Below are 22233 nucleotides of genomic sequence, written 5' to 3' on the forward strand. Positions count from 1 at the left end.
GGAAAGGCAGAGGAGCTAGGGAGCTCCTGCCTGGAAAGCCCCAGGCTGCAGCCTAGCACAAGGCTAAGAGGTATTGGGGGTTACAGGGGGCAGCCCAACGGGTAGGCAAAGGCAGCACGTCTAAAGCCCTTTGCCTATGATGAGTGGCTGATACTGCAGTCTGCCCCAGTGAATGGGGGCTAGATGGAGACTAGGCAGTAGCCAAAACTGAGGCAAAGTGGGGGTAGTGGGTTGGGTGTTCCCCAGGGAGGGGAGACCCAGATTGGTGGGGTACTGCCAGGGGACAGCACCCCAGTTAAAAGGACATTGGGGTCCAGGGAGGGACATGGGGGCCAAGAGGACAGGCGGATCACCGGCCTGCAGAGGGCGCTCCTGGCTGGAAGTGAGCTAATTCCCAAGGACAACCAGCAGGAGGCGCCACAGCGGTGAGTCTGCACATCTACGAGAAGTTTTAAATTGAGAGGGCATCTTCTGGAGGAAAATTACATCACAATCTCAGGCCCCAATTCAGGAAAGTCCTGAAACAGCATGTGATTAAATTCTAGCAACTTTAATGGGATTTAAAGCCCATGGATAAGTGATTTCCTGAACAGAGGTTAACCCTTATGGACCACAGCCACAGACAGGCTAGACAAGTGAGTTGCATTATCCTGTACAATGGAATCACCACGCTGGGCCTTTAAAATTTGCATACGAACACCAGAGACTAGACAGGTCTGGTTTGCTACCATAGAGGAACGAGAGCGGGGGAACCCAGCTGAACAGGGGTGAAGAGAGTTTGAAGAGGAGACTCTGGGTTTGTCAGATAGATGAAGAGCTGGGGGTCAGCAGGGAAGAGTTGTTGTTCCCAGGCAGCAAAGAACCCCTGCCCTGTTCTCCCATGCCCCATTCTTCTACTCTGAAGGCCCCAGGCAGGAGGTCTTAGGGAGCAGAGAATGCCTGCCCTGCCCTGCCACAGGCTTCAGAGTGGTAGCTCTGTTAGCTGTTTTTGCCCTGCCACACACCCCCTCACTACTAAGGACCCAGGGAGGATTTTTTGGAAATTAAAAAGTAAGGACATTCCCAAACAAAGAAATCAGACTGGAGGAAGGGATGAGAGTGCTGGGGAAGTTGAGCTTATTAAACAAACACACTCCCAAGCCCTTAGAAGGCGAAGAAATTTGGCGTCAAGATTAAACCAAAAAGAAACCAAAAGAGCTGAGAGGTCCAGAATGGCGCTGGCACCACCAACAACCTCATCTCTGCCCTGGAGCAATGCCAGCCACCAGTCCATCCTTCCTGCAAGGTCACAGCTAGGAACTCACCCTTGGGCACAGGTGTTGCTCTAACACCGTGGGTATGCCTTCGTCCAGCACCTCCTTGCCACCGTACTGAAAACAGATCGGGATGGGGGAAATAAAATGAGTATGTTAAATGAAAGTCAGTGGAAACAAGACACCCCCCCACACACACACACACATATTACAGTCCATCAGAATCACAACTGTACCTTTCCTACATTGGCCTGGCCCAGGTACCGCAAGTTGTACAGTAGCCTGGGGAGGAAGAAACAGAATTAGGACAGGGAGTCCATGCATAACTCCTCCAAGGTGTCTTGCTCTGGCACAACTTAAAGCATGCACCAAACTCACTCACCCCCAGAACAGAATGATGCTGGCTGCTTTACGTTTGAGATTCTAGATGAATCACAATACTGGTACCAACCTTAAGGATCTCTACAACCCCTGGGCGTGGAGCTTGCATTTCAGCGCAAAAGAGCAGCTGCCTAGCGTGCGTTGGATGCTGAGGACTGCTCCGGAGCACACGCTGCAGTGGAAATGCTGCCCAGCCCCACATACGTGTAAGCAGAGTCAGGATGAGCGCTACCCTGACATCTGGTGGTGAATTGTAGGGAATGTGGAAAGAATTCCAAGAATTTCAAAGAATGGGGAAAGATTTGCATTGGCATCCACCCTCCACTTAGCATAAGCCCACAGCAGACTGGGATGGTTATTTTAACAGCTCTGGGATCCTCAATTTCTTTGTTATTGGGGCAGGAAAAAAAAAAGTTTGTCACCCTGATTGTGTGAATGGGGAGCTGTGGGACTGCTTTGTGACAGAGATGACTCAACCTCAGTTGGGTGGTACTTGCTAAACATGGGACATGGGTTCCAAAACCCCATGAAGGGAGAGAGGTTGGGGACTGGGGTGTGTACCTGATGGTATGGGCCCCTTGTGAGGGTCTGGAACGCCAATTGCACATCCTCCTCTCTCCACTGTGGAATGTCAGAGTTGATTTTTTATTCCCTTAAGAATCCAGATACAGGTTACTGAGCTGAACTCACTTTTGGCTAATGGTGCACTAGCACTGGGGCTCCCCTACTATGAGCTGAAATCACTAAAGAGCTGAAATTACTGAGCTGAGAGCACTGAGTACTGTGCTAACTAGTGGGGGAGCCTGAAGCTATACTGTGGAACAGAGCAGCTGGCAGAGTGGAGCAGTTTGTGGGGACAGCTGGAGCGGATCACAGGACAGCTGGTGGAGCAGAGCAGCTGGTGGAGCGGCCCACGGAGCCGAGCAGTTTGCAGGGACAACTGGAGCAGCTCATGGGACAGCTGGTGGAGCGGAGCAGCTGGTGGAGTGGAGCAGTTTGTGAGGACGGCTGGAGGAGCAGAGTGGAGCGGCTGGTAAAGCGGAGCAGTTCGTGGAGAAGGCGGGAGCAGAACCCACGGAGAGGCAGGGCAGTTGGCCCCAGACCACGTAAGGTGCCCCTTTCTACCCAGGCTGGGGGGAGGGACCTCTGCAGATAGACTCTCAAACTTTGGGGCTGCACTGACCCAGGACAGAGACTTTTGGATTGTGGGACTTTTGGGACTGTGGGTGATTTGGGGGTTGCTGGACTCAAGAGCCCAGGAAAGAGGACACAGCCCAGTTTCCTGGGGTGGGTCTTCGCTCACGGTTTGGTCTATGAACTCTAGTTGAGGTGTTTTCCCAATTTAGTGTTTGTTGTTTATCTCATGTATTAAACCTTTTCTGCTACACCGAGACTCTGTGCTTGCGAGAGGGGAAGCATTGCCTCTTTGAGGCACCTAGGGGTGTATGTAAGATTTTCCCAGGTCACTGGGTGGGGGCTCGAGCTGGCTTGTCATTGGGTTATTGAAATGGAACCCCTTGGATACTGAACCCAGGCCTTGTTGCTGCCAACTCAGAGGGGCAGAAGGGTTACATACGTAACAGAGACCTCTACCCCCTTTCCCACCCCAGCTTGGCTTCATTTCTCAAGCTCAGGGCTAACCCAATGCTGGGCACGTGGGATCATGTCGCCCCTACTGATGGGGGTTCCTCAGTTCCAGCTGGCCCTACCTGCCCCCCTGCAGGCACCGCTCCTCCTTCTCCTCTTTGTGTCTGTGTTCCTGTTGGAGCTGGAAGCTGGGGACCTTCTCCCTCAGCACTTTCAGGTAGGGCAGCAGTGGCCTGTACATCCCTCCGTCATGCCATTTCCATCGGATGATGCGGAAGCTCAGGGGCTTGCCCTTCAGCTTCTGCAGCACAGTCCCTGCCTGAAGAAGAGGAGAGAGCCAGAGCATCCATTGAGGGCAGGGGGCTTGGATCACCCCATGCCAATCCCCTCCCTGCTTTCTGTGGTGTAGCTGTGTGTACTCTCAACAGCTGTTAACAATGGAACAACCCGGCCTCACCCTTGCGATCCGGCCACAAGCTGCCAACACATCGTTCCCCCCCTTCCTGTTCACAGGGAAATTGTTCTGTATCCATCCCACGGCCAGATACCTCATCCCTCTGCATCTCCCTCCCCAGACACCAGTGAGGCTTTTGCTTCAGACAGGATCCCAGGAGAGGGGGGCAGCACATCAGCTCCTGAAGGCAGGAATTTGTTTGACCCCGCGCAATTCCCCATACCTGTCCATTGCGTGCATTTCTCAGGGAAAAGCCACTGATCTCATCAATGACATCTCCAACCAGCACCACCTCGTCCACCTCTGCCTGGCTCTCGGGAAGCACCTCGATGACAAAGATCCGACCGTCCAAGTACCTGAGGGCAGAGCCGAGACACAGAGTTCAGCCAGACGGACTGGATGAAAACACCCCAAGCAGCTGGGGAGGCAGGATTCCTCAGGCCAGAGGAAGAACTAATGTGGCTCTACATCCCTTGGCCCAAACAGGAGGCGGGTCCAGCCACTTACAGCCCTTTTGCTCACTGGAGGACAAAGCAGCTGCTCGCAGAGTCCATTGGCATTTGGGGTTTTGGGGTGTAATGGGTGCAAGCTTGCGGTTCAAATCAGCCTTCCCCTTGCTCTGGTTTTCACATAGGGGCATGCACCCTGCCTTGGGAGCACTTTCAGCCCGGGTCTGGTTGGCATCTAATCAGGGACATGGCCCAGGCCGTGGCCATTGGAGAGAGTCCAGAAAAGAGCAACAAAAATGATTAAAGGTCTAGAAAATATGACCTACGAGGGAAGATTGAAAACATTGGGTTTGTGGAAAAGAGAAGACTGAGAGGGGAAATGATAACAGTTTTCAAATACATAAAAGGTTGTTACAAGGCGGGAGAAAAAATTGTTCTCATTAACTCCTGAGGATAGGACAAGAAGCAATGGGCCTAAATTGCAGCAAGGGAGGTTTAGGTTGGGCATTAGGAAAAACTTCCTGTTGGGCTGGTTAAGCACTGGAATAAATCGCCTACGGAGTTGTGGAATCTCCATCATTGGAGATTTTTAAGAGCAGGTTAGACAAACACCTGTCAGGGATGGTATAGATAATACTTAGTCCTGCCATGAGTGCAGGGGACTGCACTAGATGACCTCTCAAGGTCCCTTCCAGTCCTACGATTCTATGATAAGTCCATAGATCCCAGCAGCACCCACTGCAATGCGGACGTGAGGCTGCTGAGCAGCAGGGGAAGGGAGGAGGAAAGCTGGTCTCTTACCTGAGCACCATCCCCAGTTCTCTGCAGGGTACAGTCTCATAGGTCACGCACACCTAGAACACAGCATTTGTCAGTACAGCCTCCAGCAATGGCTCCAGTAGCACAAGAATTCCCTCCCAGTCCCTTTCAGCCTTGGCAAGGAGGGGGGCATTTTGTCTCCATTAGTGTTTGCTCCATTTACATTTGGGGGAATTGCTCTGAGAGATGCCCGCCTAAGACCTCTGGAGTCTGAGGTCATCCATTTATCCACAGAGGACGTGCAGCAGCAGTGAGCGTTCCCCCTTAGAGCCCCACCCATGGGCCTCCAAACCAACCTTGCGCCCCACCGCCATGTCTTTCCAGAGAGACTACTAAATGCCGACCTAAGGTGCTCAGCCAAAGTTTATTCAGTCTTCAGCCTCTCTGCTGAAACTGCCAATCAGAGGGGTGACTGTGGTGGTGCTTTTTGAGACAGACTCCAGCCTGCTAGACACTGGACAGAGGCCAGGGCCGGCCACCCATCCCCACACGTCTTAGGTCGCCATGTTGTAATGATCTTTGGACAGTGGAGTCATAGGTTCCATGTCCTATTACTAACCCTTGGAGCCAACTCCTTCTGGGAAGGCAGCTTTCTGACCTCACTGACACACGGTCATTCACTGTAGGTCTCTAACCTGGGATTTAGGCAGGGCCAAGAAAGACTCAAGGGATTAGTCTGCAGGACGGACACACACACAAACCCCGTATTCCCCCCAGAGAAACACTTCCCATCATGCCACGTTAATTAAAGGGACAGAGGCAACCTGAAATGCAGTCCATTCAGTTGTAAATCTTCAAGGGGCAGGCACCATGGTTGAAATCCTGGGCCCATGAAAGTCAATGGGAGTTTTGCATTTGGCTTCGGTGCCATCTGAATTCCATCCCAGGTCTTTGTTTATATATATATATATATATATATATATATATATATATATATATATAAAAATAAATGAATGAAGACAAACAGAACTATTTCTAAGATTTTGAAAATCCAGTGGAAAGGGGGAGGGGATAATTTTAAAAGAAATTAACACTTCCCTGCAGGTTTGCAACCTCCTAGCACAAGAAAACCAGAAAAATGGAACTGAGTGAAACTGACTGGCCTATTTTCAGAAATGCAAGATGTACAAGAGCAGCAGTAATAATAGGGACCTAGATTTTAAACATTCCTCCAATTTTAGATACCTGCGGTGTTAGTAACTTAGCCTCAGTCCTGTAAACACTGATTTACCTGCTTCACTTTACTAGCAGGAGTGGTCCCTGGGACCCAAGGGAGTAAAGTGAATCAGGGGAGTAAATGTTTGCTGGTTCAGGACCTATGTTAAGGAATCACATAATGGGCTAGATCTTCAGCCAATATAAACAGATGGCACTTCATTGACTTCAATGGAGCTAAGCCGATTTGCACCATCTAGCCCAATGATTTTCAACCTGGCAGCGTCTCTTGAAGTCTAACAATGTTCTGTGTTTATGATCCAGGTATTCAGCAAGGGGCCACCCAGCAGATGGAAGGAGGAAGAATAAAGTCTTGGATCCCACATCAGAGGGAGAAGCAGAGTCTTACCGGCAGCAGCCAACTTTCATCCAAGAAACTGGAATTCTGCAGATAAAGCACAGCAGAGCAACTGGTGTCAAGTAAGGAGAAGAAGACCTCTGCACACAGAGTTATGTTAGACACACAAAGCTGCTGCCAGCCCAACTTATTACCTTACCTGCAGATCCAGGGAGAAATTCATCTCTGACACCACTAGCATCAGTGAGAGGAACGGCTCTGTAAGGGGGGGACCAAGAGCCAACATTACTGCCAGACTCCTCACCAGCTTATCCCCATGTCCCAGGGATACTGCAGCGGTCCAGATCAGAAGAGATTTTCCATGTAAGTAGCAGGCAATAGAGGACATGACCCCCAATTTGGACAAGAAGGAGTTTTAGATCGTCAGGGTCATACTGTATTAAGAATAACAATACTTGCCCAACTGTACATACTAACAATATTTTGCACTTCTCCAGTGCCTTATATCTCAACCAATTTGTGTTGTTGGTTTTTTTTAAGTGACATTGCTGAATTCTGGAGGAAGTCTCAACCTTACCCATGAAATCTTCATTTCCCAGCACTGAGACCAGAGGATCGTAACACTGAAATTAAAAAATTTAAAACAAACACACACACAGATACACATATGATTTAGTTGTACACCATGAACTGAAAAACATGGCCACAAAACCATCTAAAATTCTACACTTTAAATTGCATCCATGGTACAAACAGAAATGAATGACCTCAAATTTGTTCTGGAAGGTGGTTTTAGCTTGGCATCCAGAAGCCTGGATTTTTATTTGAATCCTCTGGAGCCTGTTCATCTGGCCTAGAGAACTCAGGGGAGATTTCAAATTCTTCCTATTTTTGTTTAGGCTGGAATTATAAAATACAGAGGTTCGAGGGGGGAAAAAAAAAAGTCTCTCTCCTTAGGTCCAAGATTTGGCTCAGTTCTTAGTTTATCCAAACCCAGTTCCCTGCTGCCCCTCATCATAAAGATATTTCATGCTGAAAACTCTTCCTACCTCCAGCAGTTTTGGACTCCGAGTCAGCTGTTGAATGGCAGTAGCTAGTGACTTCTGATTTAAAGCTAGGCGCAGGAAGTACCGCCCTCGTCCCTGCGCTGTCAGCACCTTCTCACAAGAACTGGCTTTCTCTACCATGATTGACAAAGGGGTCACCCTATAAAGAAGAAATATGAAGGGGTGCCAGGAAATATTTACAGCATCGGCAGGCAACGACCCATTCCCAGGCTCTGGTCGTCTGCCAAAGGGGTCTTGGTCACTCACTTGTAATGGGGTTCTCTTCCAGGAGTAAGTAATTGTGCCAGTTTCTGTAATGGCACCTGTCACAGTTCAGGACAACTACACCTATATTCCCCCTGTAGGGTCCAGCAAGGGGACCCCATCTCAGTTTCCAGCTCCCCTGGTCATCACCTCTTCTGGGTGGAGACACGTGTCTCACTCCCTTCCCTCCCGTGTATTTCCAAGTTGTACTGCTTCCTGATCATACTGTGAATTGACCTGCAAAGTCAGTCTGCCTGAACAGGCCTTCGCTTCCTTTCCCTCCAGAGACGGCATTGAGTGTAATTGCTGCAGTTCTAAATTACCAGGCATTTCTCTCTATGCAAGCCTCCTGGGTTCTTAAGGTACAAGCGCTACAGAGAACACATCTCAAAAAACAATAAAAGAACTTCCACGCATGCTAATAAGCTTATCAGAGATCACCTCAACCCTAACAGGGCCTCTAGCAGGAACAGTCCTTTAAAACCCCACCCAAGAGGTTTCAAGTTCATCACAGTTTTAGCTCGGAACAAGCAATCAGTCTTATGGGGCCTCAGTAGGCCCAGTCCTTCCATCCGCTCCCCAAGGATTGGGGCTCTCCAGGGACCAGGGATCCTGTCCATTGGCCGTATCAGGAAGAAGGCCCTGAGCCAGTTTAAAACCAGGCTATTTGTCCAAAAATCCTTCCTTCGTGCATTGAGCTCCAGATAATCCTAGTGTACGTGCACCTGTTCGGGGGAGGGGGGGAGGCGGTAAACGGAGGACTTGCATTAACGTCACTCCCCTCCCTCATAACACATACTCCGCCCCATTTTTTCATGCAACGGACCCAAAAGATTGTCCGGGATAACGTCATCCAAAGGCCACTCACCCACTGCAGGTATCCTGCTGAGGAAGCTGCTCTAACCAGTGCCAATAATCCAGTCTCTTGAAGCCCAGCACCAGCTCTGAAGGAGAGAGAAGAGGAGCTCCTTTAGGAAGGCCCTCTGACAGGTAACCAGGAGAGCGCTTCCCTTGGAGATTCTGCAAAGGCAGCCAGCTGCCCCCTATTCTTTCCACATGGAGTCACTCCTAACCAACACACTCGACTCTCCAGGGAGTTCTAGGCCTCTGTGGTTCCTGAGCTCTGCTTGTCCTTTACTAACAAGCACCACATGCACCAGTCTGTGCTGCTTCCCCTCTCTCGGGCCCGCACCACCCCTTGTAGCATGCATGGAGTAGTAGTGGCCACTCACGTTTAATTCCTTTTCGAAGGATCGTTTCCAGGATCTCGCAGAAGGGGGCTAGGTGCGGGGAGGCATCAGTGCACGGGCTGCTCCCCTCCTTGATGGCGAGGATGCACGCTGGGAGACAGTGGGAGGCAAGCAGAATGCTGAGGGCACCCGTTCACATCACCTTCTCGTGGGACTGGTCTCGATGAGCTGGTATTTTTAAACCAGAGCTAGAGCAACAGCCTGAGGAATAACTCTGCAGTCAGTCTGTTACCATCAGGTTAATTTATTTGGCAGGAAGGTCCATGGCAAGTTCCAGTCACATGGTCAAACCATTTGCTCAGCTCCCAGAGATATAAAATCAATGTTAAATACCAGGAGGAAAGCAAATTCACTCCTTGCTTCAGGCCTGGCTCACGAGAGGTAACTTGGTCTAGAGAAAGAGAACAGGGCTGGGCATCAGGACTGCCCGAGTTCTAATGCCAGCTCTGCTAGCAGACCACTCTGAGACTTTAAGCAAGTCAGAACCCCTGGGGCTGAGTTCCCTACCGATACAAGGGGGGATAGCACCACTTCACCGCTCTGGAGAGAGATAGAGAGGGTTAGACAATATCTATCATTCACACATAGTTTTTCCTTTGTAGTAGGCACAAAAGGCCCAAGACTGAAATGTGTCAAGCACTCTCAACTCTCCTTGACGGACAATGGTGTTTGAGAGCGCTTGACACCTGGCAGAACTGGGTACAAAAGCCAGCATCCCCTTCCCTTCTACCTACAAGGAAGGTGGGCATTTCAGCAGCTTGGTTGGAAAATGCAATTGTTGCCTTTCTATCAGCTCAGTCACAGCTGATGATCAGCCCTGTTACCATCTGGAGAGGTGGAGCACAACATACAGAAGAAAAGGCTTAGAACTTGTCTCAGGGAATAGGGGAAGCTCTGATCACTGCCTAAGACAGGACAAGGCTGCCCTGCTGAAGATCAGCTTTACTTTCTTTTCTCTATTGGGTTCCTGCCACGTTACTCCCCTGTTTCTCTAAAGCCAGCAGCACTCTCCTACTTCCTAGTACATCGCTAGAAACCAGCTAGAGCCTGACAGATAGTCTCACTTTTCGACCACAACCTACACTTCTGCCATAAAGAGCAAGTAAGGAGGACTAACAACCTCGTCTCCTTACAAACACTGCTCAGCAGCAGCAGCGATCTCCCAGGCTGAGGCAGAAGGATCTCCTTCCTGCTGCTGTAACGCCTGAGTCATTCTTCACTGTGGGCTGGTCTACACTACGGGGGGAAATCGATCTTAGATACGCAACTTCAGCTACATGAATAACGTAGCTGAAGTCGAATATCTAAGATCGGATTACTCACCCGTCCTCACCCCGCAGGATCAATGTCCGCGGCTCCCCCTGTCGATTCCGCAACTCCGTTGGGGTTGGTGGAGTTCCGGAATCGATATAAGCGTGCTCGGGGATCGATATATCGCGTCTAGATGGATTTGTAGGGACTGTGGCCTGCATTTCCCACTCACAGAAAAGCAGGCTGGGGAGACTGTCCAGTATATGAGGTGCCTGCTGGTGAAATCTCTCAGGAAGTAGGTAGGAGAGCTATAGGAGGAGGTGGCTAGGCTGAGGCACATCCGTTCCCATGAGGAATTCATTGAGTGTATTCATATGGAGACCTCCAAGGCTAAGGAAGCTGTCCAGCTAGAGAGGACTGCAGTCATGCCCCTAGGTGAAGAAGATATGGCTCCATCACAGGGAAGACACTGGCAGCTGGTTATTTCTGATGGCAGGCAGTGCTTCACCCCTGCTTCCAACCTACCCACCACAGTGATGAAGAACCATTATGCTGCCCTGGCAACAAGCAATGAGGAATTGCCCCAAAGGTGGATGAGGAGAAGTTCTGTACCCCCAAGCCTGGGAGGATCACAGTTACTTCTCCCAGAAGGAAATGCAGGATAGTGGTGGTTGGTGGCTCCCTTCTTAGGGTGACAGAGGCACCCATCTTTCGGCCTGACATGGCATCCCAGAAGGTATGTTGCCTGCCAGGGGCCCATATCTGAGACATTACAGAGGGACTGCTGAGGATCAGCTGGCCCTCTAACAACTACCCCATCTGTGAGCAGATCAGAAGTGACTGCAGGGCTCTGGAAGTGAGGGTCAAGGAGTTGGGGGTGCAGGTGGTGGTCTCTTCGATCCTTCCAGTCAAGAGTAAGGGCCCAGGTGAAACAGATGCTTTCTGGAGGTGAATGCCTGGCTGTGCAGATGATGTTGACAGGAGGGCGTCAATTTCCTTCACCACAGAATTCTGTTCTCGGAAGAAGGACTGAGTCGAGATGGCATCTCCCTATCAAAGAAGGGGACATGTATCTTTGGATACAGATTGGCTAACCTAGACAGGAGGGCTTTAAACTCAGTTCAATGGGGGCAGGAAACAAAATCCCATAAGTAAGTTAAAAAAAATGAAGACTGGTCAAAATCTGGGGGGAGCATGAGCCATTATATCAGGGACAAGGGAGAGACGAGAGGGAACATAGGGCAGAAATCAAATCAGTATTTTAGATGTCTATATATAAAAAATGTATACACTTGGACTGAGGTTGAGATGGAAATAGGAGACAGGCTTGTTGAAAGTCTCTAGGTAAGGATAAAAGGGGTAAAAAACAAGGGTGATGTCGTGGTAGGGGTCTACTACGGACCACCTAACTAGGAAGAAGAGGTGGAGGTGGCTGTTCTTAAACAACTGACAAAACCATCCAAAGCAGGACTGGGTGGTGATGGGGAACTTCAAATACCCAGACATCTGTTGGAAAAATAATATAGAATGGCCCAAATTATCCAACAAATTCTTGGAAAGCATTGGAGACAATTTTTTTTACTTCAGAAGATGGAGAAAGCAATGGGGGAGAGGCTGTTCTAGATTTTATTTTGATAAATAGGGAGGAACTGGTAAGAATTTGAAAGTGGAAGGCAGCTTGGGTGAATGTGATCATGAAATGACAGAGATCATGATTTTAAGGAACAGTAGGAAGGAAAAGAGCACAATAAAGATAATGGATTTCAAGAAGGCAGACTTTAGCAAGGTCAGGGAGTTGGTAGGTAAGATCTCATGGAAAGCAAGTCTAAGGGGAAAAACAATTCAAGAAAGTTGGCAGTTTTTCAGAGAGATGTTAAGGGCAAAACAGCAAATGATCCCCCTGTGTAGGAAAGGTAGGAAGTATGGCAGAAGACCACCCTGGCTTAACCAGGAGATCTTCAATGATCTAAACTCAAAAAAGAGTCTTACAAAAAGTGGAAACTAGATCAAATTACGAAGGATGAACATAAACAACTGGTAACACAAGCATGTAAGGACAAAATTAGAAAGGCCAAGGCACAAAATGAGATTAAACTACCTAAAGACATAAAGGGTAACAAGAACACATTCTACAGATACATTAGAAACAAGAGGAAGACCAAGGACGTGATAGGCCAGTTACTCAATGAGAGAGGAAAGACAATAACAGAAAACATGGAAATGGCAGAAGTGCTAAGTGACTTTTTTGTTTCAGTTTTCACCAAAAACTTTAGTAGTAATGGACATCTAACATAGTGAACTCTGATGAAAATAAGGCAGGATCTGAGACTAAAATAGGGAAAGAACAAGTAAGGAATTACTTAGACAAATTAGATGTCTTCAAGTCACCAGGGCCTGATGAAATACATCCTAGAATACTCAAGGAGCTGACTGAAGAGAGATATTTGAGCCATTAGCGATTATTTTCGAAAACTCATGGAAGATGGCAGAGATGGGTATTTTTAATAAAAGTCATGGACAGGTCACAGGCAATAAACAAAAATTCATGGCCCAGTGACCTGTCCATGACTTGTACTATATACCCTTGGCTAAATCTGTGGGGTTCGGGAGGAGGTCCGGGGGCACAGTTCCTGCTCTGGAGAGGGGGCTCTGGGGTGCCCGCTGGGTCTGGAGGTTCCAGGGCACCAACTCATACTGTGGGAGGGAGGCTCTGGGGTGCATGCTGGGGGGGCCTCCGGAGTGCCTGCTGGTGCACCCACTGGTGCTTGGAGGGACTCTGGGTGCCTGCTGGTGCTGGGGGTGGGAGGGTGGCCTGGGACTGCTGCTGTTGCTGGCAGGGGACAGCCCAGGACCGCCGAAACCACTGCTGGGGTGGGCGGCAGCACAGGAGTGCCGCCGCTGGTGCTGAAGGGAGGGCAGCCAGGGACTGCTGCTGGTGCTGGCAGGGAAGGGTAGTGTGGCTGGCCCCGGGGCCACACCTCAGGCAGCCCTGGGGTCAGTCGCACCTGCCAGCTGCAGAAGTCACAGAGGTCCTGGGGTGTCTCGGAATCCGTGACCTCCATGACAGACTCGCAGTCTTAGTTATCAGTGGTTCACAGTCAAGCTGTAAGGGCATATTAAGTGAGGTCCCACAGGGATTGGTCCTGGGCCCGGTTCTGTTCAATATCTTCATTAATGATCTAGATAATGGCATGGAGAGTAGACTTATAAAGTTTGTGGACAATACCAAGCTGGGAGGGGTTGCAAGTGCTTTGGAGGATTGAATTAAAATTCAGAACTATCTGGACAAAGAGTCTGAAGTAAAAAGGATGACATTCAATACGGACAATTGCAAAGTACTCCACTTAGGAAGGAACACTCAGTTGCATACATACAAAATGGGAAATGACTGCCTAGGAAGGAGAACTGCAGAAAGGGATCTGGGGGTTATAGTGGATCACAAGCTAAATATGAGTCAATGGTATAACATTGTTGCAAAAAAAGCAAACATCATTCTGGGATGTATTAGCAGGGCTGCTGTAAGCAAGACACAAGAATTAATTATTCTGCTCTATTCCATGCTGATAAGGCCTCAACTGGAGTATCGTGTCTAGTTCCGGGCACCACATTTCAGGAAAGACGTCGATAAATTGTAGAAAAGTCCAGAGAAGAGCATCAAAAATGATTAAAGGTCTAGAAAACATGGCCTATGAGGGAAGATTGAAAAAATTGGGTTTGCTTAGTCTGGATAAGAGAAGACTGAGGGGACATGATAACAGTTTTCAAGTAGATAAAGGGTTGTTACAAGGAGGAGGGAGAAAAACTGTTCTTCTTCGAGTGATTGCTCATATGCATTCCAGTTAGGTGTGCGCGCGCCGCGTGCACGTTCGTCGGAGAAACTTTTACCCTAGCAACCCAGTCGGGTCGGCTGGGCGCCCCCTGGAGTGGCGCCGCCATGGCGCCCAATATATATCCCAGCCGACCCGGCCACCCTTCAGTTCCTTCTTACCGCCCGTGTCGGTCGTTGGAACTGTGGAGCGCGGCTTCGCTGATCTCCACACTCCCTAGCAGCTCATTTAGCTTTCGTTGTACATAGTTAATTATTGTATATAGATAGTTTATAGTTATCAATAGTCAGTAATTTAGTGTTGTTAGTTTAGTTTTTAGTGGTAGCGAGGGGATCGGGGTACCCCCCCCCTCCCCCACACGGGGAGCCGGAGCCCATGCCCGGCTCCTCCGGTTTCAAGCCCTGTTCGGCTTGTCACAAACCTATGCCTGTGGGAGACCCTCATGACTCCTGCTTAAAATGCCTAGGGGAGTCGCACTTAACTGCTAAGTGCTCAATCTGCAAGTCCTTTAAACCAAGGACCAAAAAGGAGCGGGACATCAGATTAAGACAGCTCCTAATGGAAGCGGCCTTGACACCTTCGCCCTCGGCTCAGAGCGCAAGCAAGCCGGTGAGCAAGGGCACCGCGGCACCGAGTACCTCCTCCAAGAAGGCGGCACCGAAACCGGGCCAGAGCCGCTCCACCTCCCCGAGACCGAAGGCGGCGAAGGCACAAATCGTCTCACCATCAGCCGCCCCGCAGCCAGACCCTGCGCAGAAGGCGGATTGCCCGGCACCGATACCGACCGCGGCACCGCCCAAACCGGTACCGTCGACTCCGGCCCCGCGAGGTCCGTCGAGTCCGGCACCTGGTAGCTCCCCGGTGCACACAGTGGTAGAGCTCTCCACACCTACTACCCCGGAGACATTTGCCGCGGCGAGAGAGCTGATCGCCATTACGGAGGCACCCATGCCCTTACCCCCGGCACCGCCGGTGCGGGTCCTGTGTTCTATGGGCAAGCCGACCCTGACCAGACCAACTTCAGTCAGTGTAACAGACCGGCACCGCTCCAGGTCGCGGTCCGGCAGACGCTCAGCTTCAAGACGCCGTTCAGGCTCACGGCGTCGGTCCCGATCCCGATCCCGGTACCGATCGGGCTCCCGGCACCGATCACCTCGACGGCGATCGCCTAGGCACCGGTCGAGCTCTCGGCACCGATCACCCCGGTACCGCTCAGGCTCCTGGCACCGGTCAGGCTCCCGGCACCGGTCGACGTCACGTGCGTCAACTTTGTACTCCCGGCACCGCTCCAGCTCACGGCACCGCAGGGAGCACCGTGCCTATAGAAGCAGATCCAGACAACGGCACTCGCGATCCCGGTCGACCTCCCGGCACCAAGCCGGTCGCAGGTCCCGGTCTCGTTCTCCCCACCGATACCAGCACCGGTCGCCAGTATCCAGAGGTGTGAGGTCGGTCGGCACCTCGGCACCGACCTTTGCAGCACCACCGTGGCCATCAAGAGGCACGTCGGCATCCTCCCATGCTGGTAGCTATTACGAACCCGAAGTACCGCTGGGAGAGTTTCAAGACCCACACACACAGGACACGAGTGCCCAACAGTGGGGTTTCTGGACACCATGGGCTTACCAACAGACCCAGGGTGCCCCCCTACCTCAGCCACGTCCCACTACTGCAGAGCATCGGGTGCCAGAGGCCACTGTTTCCCGACCTCCCGTGATTGAGTCGGACAAACAGCCGCGTCCAGACTCACCAGGCTGTCACGAACAGGAACCAGAGGAACAACGAGACGCCGCACAGGATGACCTCATCCCCGGAGTCTCCTCCTCCTCCTCGCCGGACGAGGCAGTGGCCGGGACTTCAACATCGGGTCCTCCACCAATAGATCTCAGGGCCCACCAGGACCTCCTCCGTAGGGTGGCCCTTAATATCAACCTTCCCGTGGAGGAAGTCTCAGAGGTTCAGGACCCGGTGGTGAGCATCCTATCGGCAGATGCCCCTACCCGAGTAGCTCTACCGTTTATACGGACTATTCAGTCTACCACCGAAAACCTGTGGCAGTCACCAGCCTCCATCCCGCCGACAGCTAAAGGGGTGGAGAGGAAGTACATGGTACCCTCTCGAGGGTACGAGTACCTGTATGTACACCCTCCCCCCTCCTCCCTCGTGGCCCAGTCGGTCAACGACAGGGAACGACATGGACAACAGGCACCGGCCCCCAAGTCCAAGGAGGCTAAGCGCATGGACCTCATGGGTCGCAAGGTCTACTCAGCGGGGGCCTTGCAACTCCGTGTGGCCAACCAGCAGGCCCTTCTAGGACGTTATAACCACAACATATGGGTGGAGGTGGGTAAGTTCGCAGAACTGCTACCCCAGGACTCACGCCCAGAATTCAACGCATTCCTGGAGGAAGGTAAGAAGGTGGCCAGGACTGCCCTCCAGGCCTCCCTCGATGCAGCTGATTCGGCAGCCAGAACCATTGCGTCAGGAATAACCATGCGGCGCATCTCATGGCTGCAAGCCTCCACACTACCTCCAGAACTACAATACACTATCCAAGACCTACCCTTTGACGGGAAAGGGTTGTTCTCGGAGAAGACGGACTCAAAATTGCAAAATCTAAAAGACAATCGGGTCATTATTCGCTCTCTGGGGATGCATACCCCGTCCACCCAGCGTAGACCCTTCAGGCCCCAAACACGGCGCCCATACTTCCCACCCCGTCAGAGGCAAGACCTCAATAGACGGCGTGGACGCGGGGGACGCAGACGCCAACCCAGCTCCCAGGGAGGCCAGAACCAAGGGCCCTCCAAGTCACAACCGGGCCCCAAGTCCGGGTTTTGAAGGTGCGCCCGGGGACGGCTTATCAGTCTCAATTCAGGATCCTTTCCCTACCTTCTACAACCGCCTCTCCCGCTTCCTCCCGGCGTGGTCTCAATTAACGTCAGACCGTTGGGTACTACGCACAGTAAAGCATGGATACCATCTACAATTTGCTTCTTCACCCCCTTCCCGCCCCCCTTCCCAGTCCCTCTTCAGGGACCCCTCTCACGAGCAAACCCTCCTACAGGAGGTTCGTTCCCTCCTGGCGGCGGGGGCCATAGAGGAAGTACCTCTAGCCGAGAGAGGCAAGGGATTCTACTCCCGATATTTCCTGATTCCCAAATCCAAGGGAGGTCTCAGACCCATCCTAGACCTTCGGGGCCTCAACAAGTGGATGCTCAAGTTGAAGTTCCGTATGATCTCCCTGGGAACCATTATCCCATCCCTGGATCCTGGAGACTGGTACGCCGCCCTCGACATGAAAGACGCGTACTTCCATATTGCCATCTTCCCACCGCACAGGAAGTACCTCCGCTTCACGGTCGCACATCAGCACTTTCAATTCACAGTTCTACCCTTCGGTCTCTCGACGGCCCCGAGGGTGTTCACCAAGTGCATGGCCGTCGTAGCTGCCTACCTCCGTCGGCGGAAAATCCATGTCTTTCCGTACCTAGACGACTGGCTCCTGAAAGGTTCCTCCCAGTCGCAGGTACGACGACATGTAGAGGCCGCCACGGACCTCTTTTCCCGACTGGGACTGCTTGTCAATACCGAGAAGTCCAGCCTGGTTCCAACACAGAGGTTGGACTTCATAGGTGCGACCCTGGACTCGATTCAGGCCAGGGCCTTCTTACCTCAACCCCGCTTCCAGGCGATCGGTGCGATCATCCGGAGCTTGCAAGCATCCCCTCTCACCTCTGCTCGAGTATGCCTCACACTCCTCGGTCATATGGCCGCTTGCACTTACGTGACAAAGCATGCCAGACTCAGAATGAGGCCCCTCCAAACGTGGCTTCATTCAGTATACCGACCGAGCAGAGACCACCCGGATGTGTTAGTGACGGTGCCCCCCGACCCTCTTCGCTCCCTCGACTGGTGGCTGACCCCATCGTTGGTATGCGCGGGGATGCCATTCCATCCGCAACAGCCATCGATAACTCTAACAACCGATGCGTCATCCCTGGGGTGGGGAGCTCACTTAGAAAACCTTCGCACCCAGGGCCTATGGTCGTCCCACGAGCTAACACTCCACATAAATGTCCGGGAGCTAAGAGCAGTCCGCCTTGCCTGCCGGGCATTTCTCAGTCACCTGCAAGGCCGTTGTGTTTCCGTACTCACGGACAACACAACGGCCATGTATTATATCAACAAACAGGGGGGAACCCGGTCGTCTCCCCTTTGCCAAGAGGCCATTCGACTCTGGGACTTCTGTATAGCCCACTCGATAGACTTAGTGGCATCCTTTCTCCCAGGGGTCGAGAACACGCTGGCGGACAACCTCAGCCGATCCTTCCTCTGCCACGAATGGTCGATCAGACCGGACGTCATCCATTCCATCTTCCAGAGGTGGGGATTTCCCCGCATAGACCTCTTCGCAACCAGGTCCAACAGGAAGTGCCAGGAGTTTTGCTCCTTTCAAGGTCTCTCCCCGGGGTCGATCACGGACGCTTTTCTCCTGCCGTGGACCCGCCATCTCCTGTATGCCTTCCCTCCGTTCCCCCTGGTACACAAGGTCCTGTTGAAGCTGCGCAGAGACAAGGCGCACCTGATCCTGATCGCACCTGCGTGGCCCAGACAGCACTGGTTCACCGCCTTGCTGGACCTATCTGTGGCCCCCCCAATTCACCTTCCTCTCCATCCAGACCTGATTACCCAGAATCATGGCACGCTTCACCACCCGGACCTGCGAGCCCTGCATCTCACGGCGTGGCTCCTGCATGGCTGAGCTCGGCGGAGCTCAGCTGCTCTGCACCGGTCCAACATATACTTCTTAACAGCAGGAAGCCCTCCACTCGCTCTACGTACAGGGCCAAGTGGAAGCGTTTCTCTTGCTGGTGCGCTTCTCAAGGGGTGAACCCTACACAATCCCCAGTTTCCATAATCCTCGACTACCTCTGGTACCTTAAGCAGCAAGACCTAGCAACTTCCTCCTTAAAGGTGCACTTGGCGGCCATTTCAGCCTTCCGACCAGGCGAAGATGGCCGCTCTATATTCTCTCATCCCTTAGTCACCAGATTTCTTAAAGGACTGGAGCGACTATACCCCCCTGTACGCCGCCCTGCCCCTACTTGGGACCTCAACGTAGTCCTGAACAGGCTCATGCTCCCACCACTCGAGCCACTGGCGACGTGCTCGCTCACACACCTATCATGGAAGACGGTTTTCCTGGTAGCCATAACATCGGCCAGACGGGTCTCAGAGCTGAAAGCTCTCACAGTGGACCCACCCTACACCGTCTTCCATAAAGACAAAGTACATCTACGACCCCACCCGACGTTCCTCCCTAAGGTGGTGTCCGCCTTCCATACAAACCAGGACATCTTCCTCCCCGTCTTCTTTCCGAAACCACACTCTTCTCGGCGGGAGCAACAGCTACACTCCTTGGACGTACGTAGAGCGCTTGCTTTCTACATCGAGAGGACCAAGGGGTTTCGGAAGTCCCCTCAGCTGTTCGTGGCGATCGCAGAACGCATGAGAGGGCAACCTATATCCTCTCAGAGGATCTCCTCCTGGGTAACTGCTTGCATCCGCGCATGCTACGACTTAGCTCGTGTCCCCTCTGGCCACCTCACAGCACACTCCACAAGAGCCCAGGCGACATCGGCGGCCTTCCTGGCGCACGTGCCTATACAGGAGATATGTCGTGCGGCGACCTGGTCATCGGTACACACTTTCACCGATCACTATGCATTAGTCAGACAATCTAGAGATGATGCGGCCTTTGGCGTAGCAGTTTTAAATACCGCCACATCTCGCTCCGACCCCACCGCCTAGGTAAGGCTTGGGAATCACCTAACTGGAATGCATATGAGCAATCACTCGAAGAAGAAAAGACGGTTACTTACCTTTGTAACTGTTGTTCTTCGAGATGTGTTGCTCATATCCATTCCAAACCCACCCTCCTTCCCCACTGTCGGAGTAGCCGGCAAGAAGGAACTGAAGGGTGGCCGGGTCGGCTGGGATATATATTGGGCGCCATGGCGGCGCCACTCCAGGGGGCGCCCAGCCGACCCGACTGGGTTGCTAGGGTAAAAGTTTCTCCGACGAACGTGCACGCGGCGCGCGCACACCTAACTGGAATGGATATGAGCAACACATCTCGAAGAACAACAGTTACAAAGGTAAGTAACCGTCTTTTCTCGTTAACCTCTGAGGATAGGACAAGAAGCAATGGGCTTAAATTGCAGCCAGGGAGGTTTCGGCTGGACATTAGGGAAAACTTCCTAACTGTCAGGGTAGTTAAGAGCTGGAACAAAATGTGGAACCCCCATCACTGGACGTTTTTAAGAACAGGTTAGACAAACATCTGTTAGGGATGGTCTAGTTATCACGTAGTCCTGCCTTGAATGCGGGGGACTAGACTAGATGACCTTTTGACGTCCTTTCCAGTCCTATTCTTCTATGATTCTAAGAATCCTCCTCCCACCCTCTTTGACTCCTTCTGAACAGGCATCTGGAGTCACTCCCAATTGCCCAAGAAAGGGAAGTGACTCACAGTGAGAAACCATCTCAGAGTTAAACTCTCTGAAACCGAGTCACCTGCCAGTATCAGCATACAATAGGCTGGCTTCTGTAAATATTGATTCATCTTTTCTGGGCTGTATGCTCTGCCCTTCAGTCTCACGGGTCTGAGCTCTAGGTGTCCAGGATGTACATTAAAGTAGTGAATCCAGGGTTTCCTCTTCCAACCCATCCCCAAAATAAAGGAAAGAGTGGGGGGACCAGTCACCAGAAGAATGTGTGTCTCCAAAAGGGATTAAGGAGTGACAGCTTATCGGAGATAGCAAAGATAGTACCAAAATATGCAAGTGAAGGGTTGGCTGGTTTCTAGGGATGGGAACGGCTGGATGTAAAGGAAGAATGCATGGTGGAGTCACCATTCTTTGGAGGAGAAACTGGTCTCTACTTGGAAAGGATGACAACCCAGAATAAAAGTGATTGAGGATTATTACAGCCTGCCTGGAGAACGGACTCTCCTTTAGCAGGGCTGTTGATTCCATGGCAGATTCTGTACAGGTGTTTCAGTGGCATTTGCTCATCTGGGGACAGCTTTGCAGGTAGCAGCTCAAAACATAAGAGAGTCTAAGGCCCTTGAAGATAGACAGAGTCTCCCAAGGAATGCACACACAGGTCACAGCACTGCACAGTGAGTAATTACAGTAGGTTTTCCATACTCCCAGTGTGTTAAGGCACAAAGCTGGTGTTCTGACAGCAGTGTGCATGTAGAGGAGATAGGCAGTGAGGTGTGCACAATGAGGTGTGTACAAGGATCTTCCCTTGCTCCCATTTTATTACTTCCCTCCAATATCCTGTACTGGTCAAACCAACCTCCAGGCTGTGAACAGCTCCCACCAGAGCATGTTAATGCCACCTCTTCATTCAGCCACATGGGAGACGCTCAAGAGCTCTTGGAGACGTAAACTCCCACTCAAAGCTGACCATGCTGTTTCTCTACTGTTCCCAACTAGGGCTGCCACATGCAGAACAGTCTCTCTCACCCCAACCCCCGCTGGTTTTCTATAAAACCCCTCACCATGATATCTCGGTGCAACATGGCAATGCTTACATCACAAAGCAATGGTGTTAGCTCACTGCATCTGCATCAGGGTGGGCCCCAAGATCAATTTCAGGACCTCGTCAATGTCCCATGCTCATTGTTCATAGGGCCACTGTCCCCACAAAAAGGCTAGCCCGACCCAGGAAAGCCAGGGCAGGGGATGGCAACCTTACCAGGGAACTGAGCTCAGCACTTACACTCAGACCCTCTGCAAGACATCCGTTCCCCAGGGGAGTCCTCACTTTGTGAAACACGAGAGCAGCCTGACTCTCAAGTCTCCCCCAAGCTCTCTGGCTCCCAGGCACCTGCCCAACTCAGAGCACCATCAGCCACACTCCTCCTCTCACCCAGTCCCTGTAAATCCCTCCTCCAACCATGCAGCCACGCCCAGGTGCCTGCATCTCCCCCCTCCTCCAGCCACTCACCTTTCAGGGTCCCCAGCAGCGGCTCTTTCCCAGTCATGCTGCCACCCTCCCCAGCCGCAGCAGCAGCCCTACAGACACTTGCAGGGCTCCACCCAGCGGCGACTCTGAGTCCCTTCC

General features: G+C 51.8%; 1 protein-coding gene across 5 annotated transcripts in view; it reads right to left on the reverse strand.

Annotated features, from left to right (window-relative positions):
- LOC127032232 (uncharacterized) overlaps positions 1-22233 on the reverse strand; it is a 41286-nt gene extending 19053 nt beyond the window's left edge. For 3 of the 5 annotated variants that reach the window (XM_050919358.1, XM_050919360.1, XM_050919361.1), the window contains exons 1-13: positions 22117-22200; positions 11719-11773; positions 8999-9106; positions 8635-8710; positions 7506-7662; positions 7034-7079; positions 6656-6714; positions 6508-6543; positions 4926-4978; positions 3899-4031; positions 3344-3540; positions 1490-1535; positions 1305-1370 (exon numbers count right to left, since the gene is read on the reverse strand). In XM_050919358.1, the coding sequence (XP_050775315.1) occupies positions 1305-1370; positions 1490-1535; positions 3344-3540; positions 3899-4031; positions 4926-4978; positions 6508-6543; positions 6656-6714; positions 7034-7079; positions 7506-7662; positions 8635-8710; positions 8999-9106; positions 11719-11773 (1032 nt within the window). In that variant the 5' untranslated portion in view covers positions 22117-22200. Of the gene's footprint in view, positions 1-1304; positions 1371-1489; positions 1536-3343; positions 3541-3898; positions 4032-4925; positions 4979-6507; positions 6544-6655; positions 6715-7033; positions 7080-7505; positions 7663-8634; positions 8711-8998; positions 9107-11718; positions 11774-22116 lie in introns of all 5 variants that reach the window. The other 2 variants (XM_050919359.1, XM_050919362.1) reach the window with 2 other exon arrangements.

This window comes from Gopherus flavomarginatus, chromosome 12, assembly GCF_025201925.1.
Source record: "Gopherus flavomarginatus isolate rGopFla2 chromosome 12, rGopFla2.mat.asm, whole genome shotgun sequence".
Classification (NCBI taxonomy): Eukaryota; Metazoa; Chordata; order Testudines; family Testudinidae; genus Gopherus; species Gopherus flavomarginatus.